The following is a 12,866-nucleotide window of genomic DNA, read 5'->3' on the forward strand; positions in this document are numbered from 1 at the left end:
CTATTCCCACTGAAGTTCAAGGGGCATGAAATACTTTCAAGCATGCTCAGAAATAACCTCGCGTGCATTTACATTCTAATTTTTATGAAATGAAGATTAAACTCTGAAATTCTGAGACGTTTTTTAATGTTCAATATTTATTGTAAAGATTTTGTTGCATTTGACCCAGTAATAGATAAGTTTGAAAATCATGGTACCCCTTGGTACATTAGCAGGAAGATATTTCATAATGATCTCCGAATTGAACTTGTTTCGGAATTTATCAGAAGAACGTCAATTAAGTTCTTTGAAAAAATATCCCAAATCCACAAAGAGTTGCTTCAAAGACCAGCTTACGATCCCTGCTATACTCAGCTCTAGGAAAAAAATCTTAAATTGCAATTGATAGTATTTATATTAATTCATCGTCTATAAAAAGGCCGAGAATCAGTCGCACCGTTGCCAATTTGGAGCATTAAAAGTTACTCAAAATTATTCGTGTCTCGTCCCTAGATAGCTATGATGAGCTACACGCATGAAATTTTACTGGAAGTTCTTCAAAATAAATAATAATAATAATAAAAATTTAATAAACCAATCCTCAATAGTAAGGCACGAGCAACGTAAATCCATTAAAGTTCTCCACCTCCAAATAAATAAGTTATTTCTTTATTAATAATTTTATTAAATTGAATAAATAAACAATAATACCGCGAGTTCGCAAACTGTACAGACTAAGTCTATGGCAAAGGAAACCGACGTGCTCTGATTGGTTTAAGCCTTGGCATCTTTTTGGCAATGTTTTGTCAAAAAGATGCCATACCGAAATATAATTTTATAAAAATAAATAAAATTTGTGAACCCCCCCCCCCCCTATTTTTTACGGTTTACATGTCATATTAATCTGGAACACATATACAGCAAAAAAGATCAAATTCTGAAACCTAAATTCAGAAAATATAAAAATTACAATTTATTAAAAATATTTGTGTGTGTTTTTCTTCTTAATATGATTTTGATATAACTAAAAAAAATTAGCTACGAAATAACATATTCCGTTAAAGCTTACATATTTATATGGTTTGGGCACTAAGCAATCATCTCCCCATATGTAGTGGATGGGAAAGTAACAAACGTTCAGCAACAAGTTTCAATGACTGCATAAATTATCTAATAAAGGCTCGAAAATAATAGAAAAATAAGAATTATTCAATTGCTGCATCATATGTTGAGTCATTACTTTCATTTAGTTTTTATACTTCTGTGCATAAACAACAATAGTTACATGTATACTAGTATTATTAGTAATATTTGTTATTATTAGTATTAGTAGTATTACTAGTAATATTTAGAGAAAACAATTATATTAATAAAAATTAGATCGTGTTGATATTCACTCGTATCTTCCATAAAACTAATGAAAGGTACAAGGTTTGAGGCAAATAAGCGAAAACTACACTATTATGAGTGCAAAACATTGCCAAAAAGATGCCAAGGCTTCAACCAATCAGAGCACGTCGGTATCCTTTGCCATAGACTGAGTCTGTACAATTTGCGAACTCGCAATAATACCACATTTCATGACGTTAAAGACTTATACAATCGTCTAAACTAATTCAATTAATTTTAATCTTTTCCTTAAGCTTACTGATTTGTAATAATTATTCCAAATTATGATGTAGAGGTTCTAGTGACCATGTTATCATACCGCGGAACTCCAGAACATCACTCAGTTGCTGAAAATCACAGTCTCATAGAACATCGTCGACTCATATGAGGTAATCGCCAGTGTCAAGCTTGACAAGAAACGTTTTAAGCATTAAAATTTGAGGGTATTACGTCCAGGATTATAGGGTGGGTGCTCTAAAACTTGCTAACAGAATCCTTAGAATTTTGCACCGACGACATTCTATGAAACCGAGATTTTCTAATAGACAAATGTCTCAACAACATCAATGACAGTTATGTCGAAAAAGTATTTAATTGATAATGCTTCCATTTACGTTTCATATTGTCATGCATTTTTTTATTATTATTGCACTCAAAATTATGTGTTTTTAACATAATATTTATGTGCTGGTATAAGATCTGGAAATTTCGGAATGTATCTTCCGACTAGAATCTTGTATCATCGACTTGTAGTTACTTCTTGGATAGTCGATTCTCATTAAGATAGGGGTTTCCAAAATTCTGATTAAAATTTTCATTAAAAATTTATCAAAATGTCAATCGTTTTTTTCTTCTCAGTCATCTCGGTACACGTTATTACAGAAAAATCGTTCTGACACCATTTTAAATTTTTTAAAAAAAAGTTTTTGAATATTCAGCGATATTAGTTTTATATCCATACAATTCTCTCTAATTTTAATAATTTTTTTCAAAATGTTTTTAAGTTTATTGTTTATTATTTTGCAATATATGCATTTTATACACACATATAGTGTTGTAATGATGTTAAAAAAAAATTTTTTTTGTCACATTATTACTACGAAATAATTAATAAAAAGTAAAAATAAAAGCAGGCTTAAAACATATCGTCCTCCAATATTTTATAATTTTATTCATATTTAATTCTTATATCTATTTAATTCCTCTGCTATTTATTTTTTTTATTAAATAATATTAATCACTTCATATTATTTACCTGCTGCCATATTTCAAAATCAAATGTTAATATTGGGAACAGATCATGAAAAGCTAGGTAAATATTTTGGATGTATATAAAGAATATCAGCAAATTCATCCTATAATAATGTTAATGATGCTAAATGTTTTTATATTGTATGAATTTCATCAAAAATGCAATTTTCTGGGGAATTACTGGAAAAATGATAAATCCTTTGTTTACCGAAAAACGAAATTATCGAAATTAGTATACAAGACGATTTCATAATTTTTTTTATCGGATAAGATAATGGAAAAATATATTTCACATATAATATCACTAGCTTCGAGCTCATAAACACTAAAATTTGCGTAATAATTTAGCTGGACTAAAATACAAGACGATTAAAAATTTAATAACATTTCTTTAAGCGTAACCCTAAACATTTTTACCCCTAATTTTTCACGATTTTCATTCGTCAAACAGAAATCTGACTTGCAAAATTCTATTCAATACAGATTTTATGTTCCTGCTCTGAACTTCGATATTAAATTTTATTTGAATTTAAAATGTTCTCGTTTAATTAGATTTTTTCATTATGAATAATTAACTGCCTATGATAATATTTTTCTATATACCGATCAAGAATACGAGGAAAATTGAACAGAATTGGCTATAATATATATGCTTTGAGTTTGATTTGTAGCACTAGATGGCGCGACTGTATGCGAACTTATTTTTAAATTCTGTATTCAAGGAGTCTAGGGAAGTTAACCATGCTGACATCTATTGATTGTATTTATAATTATTCAAGTAGTAAAATAGTTTTATTGTGTTTAAAAATTAGATTTAATTTGAAAAATAGTTTTTTTAGTTTTTTTTCAAAAACAAAGTTTCCTTTCCTCTTTTAGATTTGTGATACCTATTAAGGGCATGTATCTTGGGGGGGGAAAAAAGAAAGGATAGAAATTTCGGTTTTTTTTTAAACATTACGTTATAAAATACGAAAACAGAGTTCTCATACTTTTTAAATAAAGAAGTTCACGTCAACATGCTTTTTATAAAGATTATAATTTTGATATTGAAGTTTTATCAGATGTATTTACTAATAACGAATTCGTTTTTTCCAGCTAGCGAGTGACTATATAAAAAATATTCAAAGCAACTTTTTAAAAATAATTGAAGATATTATTATTAATGTGTTAAAATATTTTATTTTTACAATTGTTGAAACTTCTAGTTGTTGCTGTTTTTGCAGTTAAACTATGGTCAGTAAATATGGGATGGATGTTTAACAAATATAAACCATACTATCCAATTGCCTATATAAACTAATAAACGCTTTCACATAGATTATGTTAAAAAATTCATTCTTTATTCAGAACTCCCCAAAATAAATTCTAAAATCCTGACTCCTATACCTATATATATATTAAAAATACATTAAAAAAATTGTGAAATATTTTCCTGTTAGTTACATCACCCAATTGCCATTTGTTTATTTAATTATTTCACATCTTATAATATTTATCACCTTTGCCAAAACAGTATTTAGTTCCTTATGTTTCCAAGGTCTATTTTTTAAAACTAAATATGCACTGAAACAATTAGAAAAATTACATTCTGTCATTTACTACAATTATATGTATGAGTTTGTTGTCAGAGCAGAATCATTAACCAAACATTAGTTGCTTGATTTATTTATTAACCAATTACCAATAGTGTATCTGTTGGGTTAGAATTAAATTATTAAAATTGTTTAATTATATTGTTTATTTATTAAAATGCGAACATTTATATTTATATTTTCTTGTATTGACTATTCAGTTAACTTAAGTATTTTTGTTTGCTTTTCAGGATCAAAACCCAGCGATTTCAACTTCGATAGTGGCGACTCCAGCAATGTCAACATCAAGGTCAAGGATAATAGTGCCATCAGCTTTACTAGCAACAGTGCCCTAATACTTGTTGTACTGCTAGTCACACTTCTGCCTAGAATCACAGTCCTACAACCATTGTGACTGTACATATTGTGCACACAGAAATCACAGTGCCATTTAGAAAATTAACCAATATATATATGTATATCTTTGCTTCAGAAAAAAAAAAAGGAAAGGATTATTTGTGACAAAGAACCAGAATGCTTCAAATTATTCCACTTTTTGAAGATAAACTGACATTGAAAGGGGAAAAAAACCTGAACATTTTTTATAATATTTGTGCATACATTGGGAGATCTTCTGTTGCAGTAACTACATGGCATCTTAAACTTCATACAACCATTTACACCACTTTTAGTGTTCTGCGTTATAACAAGTTAATGAAAGAATTCTTTTGAAATGATCTTCCAGCCATTCTGTTTGTTGGAGGTCTAAGTTATTATTATTATTATCATTATTCCTTATTTTGTCTGTAATAAACAGCCTTAAGTTAAACCCTGTTAGCGTTATTTAATTTTGTTTTGTGTAGCTCTTAACCTTTGTATACGTATTAATTTGATGCCCCCTCCTATTTTTGTCTTTGAACTGATAGTCGTCTAATATCCATATGCTTGACAATGTCTTTGTCATCAAAAAGTAGCATATTTGTAATTTAATGACAGTATGTTAGTGCTCTAACAACAATAAGTCTTCAAGCAACATTATGTTATTCTCCTAAGAGAATTCTTCAGAAGGAAATAAAAACATTCTGAATACATGAATGAACGAATAATGCAACTGCACAGTATTAATTGAAAAGGAAAAGGATTTATATATAACAGCTGACAGATACTTGTTATATGGACATCAGTTATTTCTGAAAGTGCATTTTTTCGGATGACAAAGTTACTTGTTATGCCTTTTTGGATACTGACAGGAACTTGTGTGTTATTTATAATGCAGACATTCTTTTTCTATTTGTCATTTGGAAGATGCAATTCCAAAATGGAACAATGCTTGTAAAATGTTGTTGAAAGAAAAGATTTTGCAAGGACATGCACATTTCTGGAATCAAATGTTATAGCATACTTGAAGAAATAAAGATGGAATGATATATATATTAATTTTTAATATTTTATCAATATTAATGGTATGATAATCTGTGTGCTGTTAGACTATTGTTTTGAATTTGTATTGGCAGGGTCATTACTCAGTGTGGGATTAAAGCAAGATTTCTGTGGTTATTTAGATGTATTAGAAATTCCAAATTTGTTGCTGAATATTAAATGTTAACTTGCATTTGGAAGGGGCATGGAAAACTATAGCATTAATTGTATAAGTTTAGAATCATAATTTTTAAAAAGTTATAATATTATCATGTATGGAAATATTTATAAAGAAATGGTGTTACTTTTTTAATTTTAAATCAAAGGCTTATTTTGAAAATAATACAGCTAGTGCATTCTATTATAGCTAATTTATTAAGTTGGCATTCTTTATTCATGCATTAAAAAGGCATTTTAATATTTTATTATTTAATAATATAATTTTTTTAGCATGTGAAATCATTGTATTATTTAGTATTTTATTTTTATTAATTTTTCTTGCATATACATTGCTGAAACAAATTGTGATAACGTTAGTTTGTAATTCTTATCAATTCTTCAATATTCGATTAAATATAATCAATTTTATTTAAGGTATTGGCATCACTTGGGAAAATATCATTTGAATGAATATAATTTTACATGTCCTATTATTAATCTGCTAGAATTCTTAGCTAATGCTTTTAATTTAAGCTAAAATCATGCTTTTAATGAATTTCACACAATTTGTTGCAAATATTGCATCTGTATTGCATTATATGAAGAGTTCACATTTAACATTTGATAAATATACGAAATTATAACATACAATATAGCAAACTCGCTATCTTGTGATTTATTATGAACGAATTTTCCTATTGGTGCCACTACTATTAAATAGCAATAAAGTGTGAATGCAAGAATTTAAGGGATCAGCTTAAATGAATATATGATAAATATACAGTTTAAAAAAATTACTTTTAATTATTTGCATGTTCACTTTTCATTCCTACCTTGTTTTTAAAATACTTTCAATCCTATGATAGAATTTTTTAAAATGAAATGATCAAAGCAATAATTTTGAATAAAGCATTATGAGCAACAATCTTCTTCTACTTAAGTGGTTTTTAATGAAAGAGTAAAATCATGAAATGTTTTATATTTACGTGTAACTTGATCACAGTATGTTCTTGAAATAAACATGTTTCAGAAGCTAATATTCATTTATGATCATCATAAGCCCATTTTTTGTTTACAGTGTAATCTCTATTTCTAATATTTCCCAGAATGAAACTAATAAAATTGTGAATTATTTTAATTTCAATGACATGGTTCCTATTATTGAGGATGTAAAAAGAATCGTTTGCAAACATTTTTTATTTATAAATTAATTTTGGTTTTTTTTCAGTTTGTGTGTCTATTGCCAAAATTTGTACAAGTGTATTATTACATATGTTACCGTTAAAGTATATAATGCAGTTATTTCATAGAATACCTAGTTATTCCATGAAATAACTGAGCGTGTCCGTTAAAGTGTGTAATATGTTATTCATTTGACACTTTAACTAGTTATTCTATGAAATAACTAGGTATTCTATAAATTAAATAATGAGAGACAGTTAAAGTGTAAAATAAACAATTTATCTAAAATGAAATTAAACTAATGATAGACAATTAAAATGAAAAAGAAGCCATTTATCTCATTTATGCAGCGTATAAATGGTATTTATGGAAACGTACCATAAAATCATTTGTTACAACAAGGATTACTAAAATGACACTTGGAATTACAAAGAACATTATTTCTAAAACAAAAACATTTTTTATTTCTAAAACAAGCAAACAAAAACATAAATGCTGTAGGGGTGGAAGGTAAATGTATTTGTCGTGCGAGATATATGATATAGATTGTTTTACACTTTAACGGGCTGCAGATCGTTATTCTATGAAATAACTAGTTAAACCCTGAAATACAAGAGAGTTTTACACTTTAACGGACACGATCAGTTATTTCATGGAATAACTAGGTATTCTATAAAATAACGGATTTCATACTTTAACGGTAACACATACACACTATAGTGGACTAGAAAAAAAGCATGTTTTGATGGAAGATGCTATTCTGTTTGATGAATTTGATAAGCATTTTAGTTGCTTTTGAGCTAAGTGAAAAGTGACAAAATTTAAAATGTTTTATTTTTTAGCTGATTTTTAGAATCTTAATAATTAATGAGACACTAACATATAGTAACTTGTCATAAATTTTAAGGAAATACAATAAATTTTTAGTTTTATTGGTATAATTTATGAACTAGAAAGTTGATTAAAAAATTTTTTTTAATGCTTGAAATTTTGAATGATGAACTGATCAAGTAGAATTAATTTTTTATGTTCACCTTGTTTAAATGAACTCAATCCAGTTGTATAATGCATAGATAATCATGTGTTCGATTAAATTAGTGATGGTGAATTTTTAAAATTCAATTTAATCTTGATGTTTATAATAATTTTGATTTAAAATTAATTTTAGAAAAGCATTGGAATGGAAAACTAAGGAACCATGTAATCTTAATAGACCTTTTAAGAAAAATATATTATCAAAATTTTCAATTTTTCAGCATAAAAACAAAATTATAACTATTAGTAACTATTGATACGAATTACACTTGCATAACAGCTGTGATTAACAGTCTCCTTTTTAACTGTGTTATGTACATACTTGCAGATGTACATGTCTTAAAAGTGTGAAGTTTCATTGTTTTGTATGTGTGTAAAAACTAGTTATTATATATTCAGTGTATCTTAATTTACTATTTTTGACTTAATATGCACTTTATAAATTAGTTTTCCTTTTTGTTTTTAACCAAGAGCAGAAAAAATTGGACATTTTAAGCAATGACATATTATTGATGAGTTGAAAAGTTGATTTTTATGTTTTTTTTATAATGATACATGCAAAATTTACTTTAAATTTATTTAATTACATCCCATTATAATAAAGAAATTCAACTTTTAGATTTTTTTAAAAATATTAATTAGAAATTCTTTTATGGAAAAGGTTTCCAGTTTTTACTTGAAAGATTTTAAAGGCTTTAAATATGTCCTTTTTCAACATTTATTAAAATAATATCTTTTTAAGATAATTTTTTTATATATCTTGAAACTTTTGAAGCTTTTTTACCCCAATGAAAATTATATCACCTTTTAATTGATTTAATTTTAGCTAAAATTATTAAAAATTTGATTTTCTCAGTTTAATTTGACTTATATTCTGTATCCTTAATTTTTAATAGTAATTATCTGATATTCGCTGTTTTGGATAATAAATCAAGAAAGTATGATTTTATTTATATTTTTTATACTGATTAAAAAAGATTTCAAAAAGTTCTTCCCAATCTTTACTTAAATTTATTGATCCAATTAATCATTTTGATTTTTTTTAAACATTTTTCATAAAATAGAATTTTTATTTTTAAAAACATTTTTATAAAAAAAAAAGTTTGAATAAAGCTATTAAATAATTTCATTCAGTTCCGAAGCTTTCACAAGTCCTGTGATATTGTATGAAACTGTATATATGTGAATTAAGGAGCTATCAGTACTACATGATGTGATTTGTTGAATGGTAATCTAAACTGTAAAGAAGCTATGCATGATTTAGGCCTAAAAATGTCTATATAATGCTAAAATGTCCACTTTTTTCTTCGGTACTAATTATTTAATTTTTGTTAATTATTTGATTTCATACAAAGCGATGTTCCAAGTCAAATTCGGCTTAAATTTTTTTTTCTAATATTTTATTTCACTTATTGTTATTGTATTTAGTGTAAACAATAAAGATTCATTCAGTTTAAAGGCTGTTTATTTCTTTGTCTTAATTTTCTTAATTAAACACAATTTTTATTTCCTATTTACTTTTGTAAGTTCATTACTTATAAGGGCATTTTTATTGACATGAAGAATAAAAGGAAGTTATTGTTAAAAATTATGTACAATTATAATTACTTTCCGGAATAATCCCTGTGACGATTCAGGAATTTCTTCGGAAGACGTTGTCTCTAGTGATGCAAAATGAGCCTAAACATTTCTTTAACCATTAACGATCATAAATCACCTCTCACGTGATAACAGTGTTTTGTTATCTTTATAATATACAAAAAATTAACGATAATAACTTACAGTTTATTCAATCATCCATTAATGGTTTTAAAAGTACAGCACAAAGAATATTTTATAAAATATCATTAAATATGATCGAGTTTATCTACTGTTGATTTTAAAATGTTACAAAAAATTGAATTATAAATAAAATAAGAACAAGAAAAAAATGTATTATTTTGTGAAAAAGTTAATTAACAATTTTTAAGAACAAATCTTCATTTATTCAACATAATTTAATGTTTAGATCTCTTACAATAAATAAAAATTGTTCTAAAATATTTTATTATGAATTAGAATTTTTTATCTGACAGCATTACGAATTATCCGCAGTTTTTATACTTCTTAACATAAAACCACGAATAATCCGAGTTCACCGTATTGTTAAATGTAAATATCTCCTCTTTTTATCTTTCCTTTCACCCCTATTTTGACTAAATAGACACTTCCTGACGCATGCGCAAAAGCGTGGAGGATTTTTGAATCGGTGAATGAACAATAACAACTCATTGTTTCTTAACAACGGATTGAACATATTATTTTACAAGTCATTTTTGTTATCTTATCCAAATAAGATGGGGATTTTAATACGAAAGCGCAAAGAATTAGAAATTGATTAATTCCACCGCATTTTAGTTATTGTTTTCAGGCTCATAATTTTTAAAAATTATTATCTCGCAAAAGAGTTTTAAGAAAGTGCAAAAATTATCTTTTTAATTATTTTAATTTCGTTTCTGCACATTTTTACTCTATTTTTAATATTTAAAAACACGTAACATTTAATCTGTTAACATGATTTTTATGTTATAATGAAATTCAAACTTTTACACCGAAAACATTTGTTTGCTTTTTGCCGATTCAAAATTAAGATATAAAAAATTGCTTTTTTGGGAAGCTCGAAATTGAATTTTCATTTCCACTTTTATTTCGAAATACATACACTTTTTAATTTATACCTAGAACTATCTATAACAAATTAATTTAATTAAATTTGTGCTTTTCAGTAATTTTTTTCAAAAGGTATTTATGCTTTTCAGTAATTTTTTTCAATTTTTTTTTTAATTGTCTAACAGCCTAAAAATGTCTAACTAAGCGAAGAAGCTGGTTGCCAAAGGCGGCTAGTTCGGTAAAAATTTACAAATTTGATATTAATGAACCAAACACACATTTAACACATCAAATTTACCAATCTAGCTGAAAGTGGTTTTGATTTATTGCATTCAAAGACAGGCAGACGATGGATATAATTCCGGAAAACCAGTTTTCTGAACTCGGAAAGATTTAAAACGTGAAAATTCGTCAAAATTTTAAGTTTCGGATTTTTTGACCATTGCAATAAAATTTTTGTATAGCATTCGACGAAATAAAAAGAATAAGCAACAATAAGCTCAAGTTAACCCTTTAAAGGGCCATTTTTTTCTAGTCATATTATGTTAAAATATTTTTAGGCTTGAAATTAGAATAAGAAAAGGGATTCATTCAGCTTATTAGATAAATTTAATTTGATTAATTAATTTGTTTAATTAATAATTAAGTAACAAATCAAGACACATCAGTTTGTCTGAGATAAAGAACTGAATCATCTAAGTTTCTGACTTACTAAAAAAAAATTTCAGAACTTATGCCAACCTACATAATTTCATACAAAGATTGATAAATTTGGTGGAAAGCATACTTCCCACGGCCTTAGAAAGGGTTAAAGAGAAAGAATCAGAAATTCAACAACTGATATTATTTCATAAAAACTTTAAGGAAAAATTATTCATATAGTATACAGGTGTATCCTAGAAATTGATTTTTACTTTCCATTGAACAAATATAATAAATAATATAATAAAATAAATAAAGTATGTAAAGTAATGAAAGTACGTAAAAGTATGAAGTAAAGAAAGTAAGTAAGTAAAAGCATGTAAAGTAAAGTAGAGAAAGTGAGTAAAAGTATGTAAAGTAAAGAAAGTAAGTAAAAGTATGTAAAGTAAAGAAAGTGAGTAAAAGTATGTAAAGTAAAGCAAAGAAAGTAAGTAAAGTAAAGAAATATAAATAAAGTATGGTAATCGTCAAAAAATTTGAACTCGAGATTTTGTAAAATCTCCACGTTTCAAACATTCCTGAGTTCGAAAATCACATTTTTGGAAAATGTCCATCTGTCTGTGACAAAGATAATTCACGCTTTAAGCTAGACTACTGAAATTTGGTATACGGTTTTTACACCAAATTTGTAGATTTCTATCAATAAAATCTGGTCTGAGGAAGTTCGGCTGTTCGAATATATCTTAACACGATGGCTACACAACAAAGATAGCTAGATAGATAAGATTTGGTACCCAGATTTAACATCTGTAGTGTAAACACATCTGTCAAATTTTGAGCCAACCTCAACAGCGGGTCGCTTGTCTTTCTGTATTTTTAAAAACATATAAACGCGATAATTCAAAAATGCAATGACTAAATATATTAAATCTGGTATAGGAATTTGCGACTACAACTGCAGTTTTGTGTCAAATTCTTTTTTCCAATCGATTGAGAAAAACATGTCTAAAGCACACATTCGATTTTCAAACACCATTAACGCATGCCAGGGATTAATCGTCAAATAATTGGCTAAGGATCACTCGATAGATTCAGTCAAAGTGCAAAAGTTAATATTCCTTAACTATTGTACGTCAATGCCATGACAAATTTTGTGACTACAACTGCAGTTTTGTGTCAAATCTTTTTTCCAATCGATTGAGAAAAACATGTCTAAAGCAGAAATTCGATTTTCAAACACCATTAACGCATGTCAGGGATTAATCGTCAAATAATTGGCTAAGGATCACTCGATAGATTCAGTAAAAGTGCAAAAGTTAATATTCCTTAACTATTGTACGTCAATGCCATGACAAATTTTGTAACTACAACTGCAATTTTGTGTCAAATCTTTTTTCCAATCGATTGAGAAAAACATGTCTAAAGCACAAATTCGATTTTCAGACACCATTAACGCATGTCAGGGATTAATCGTCAAATAATTGGCCAAGGATCACTCGATAGATTCAGTCAAAGTGCAAAAGTTAATATTCCTTAACTATTGTACGTCAATGCCATGACAAATTTTGTGACTACAACTGCAGTTTTGTG

The 12,866-nt window shown here is 27.1% G+C and overlaps 1 protein-coding gene across 1 annotated transcript in view; it reads left to right on the plus strand.

Moving 5' to 3' along the window:
• LOC129956916 (glypican-5-like) overlaps positions 1-9,443 on the plus strand; it is a 315,931-nt gene extending 306,488 nt beyond the window's left edge. Inside the window, exon 7 of the mRNA XM_056068952.1 lies at positions 4,442-9,443. Within this exon, the coding sequence (XP_055924927.1) occupies positions 4,442-4,605 (164 nt within the window). The 3' untranslated portion in view covers positions 4,606-9,443. The remainder of the gene's footprint in view (positions 1-4,441) is intronic.
• Positions 9,444-12,866: the final 3,423 nt, after the last annotated feature.

Source organism: Argiope bruennichi, chromosome 11 (assembly GCF_947563725.1).
Source record: "Argiope bruennichi chromosome 11, qqArgBrue1.1, whole genome shotgun sequence".
Classification (NCBI taxonomy): domain Eukaryota; kingdom Metazoa; phylum Arthropoda; class Arachnida; order Araneae; family Araneidae; genus Argiope; species Argiope bruennichi.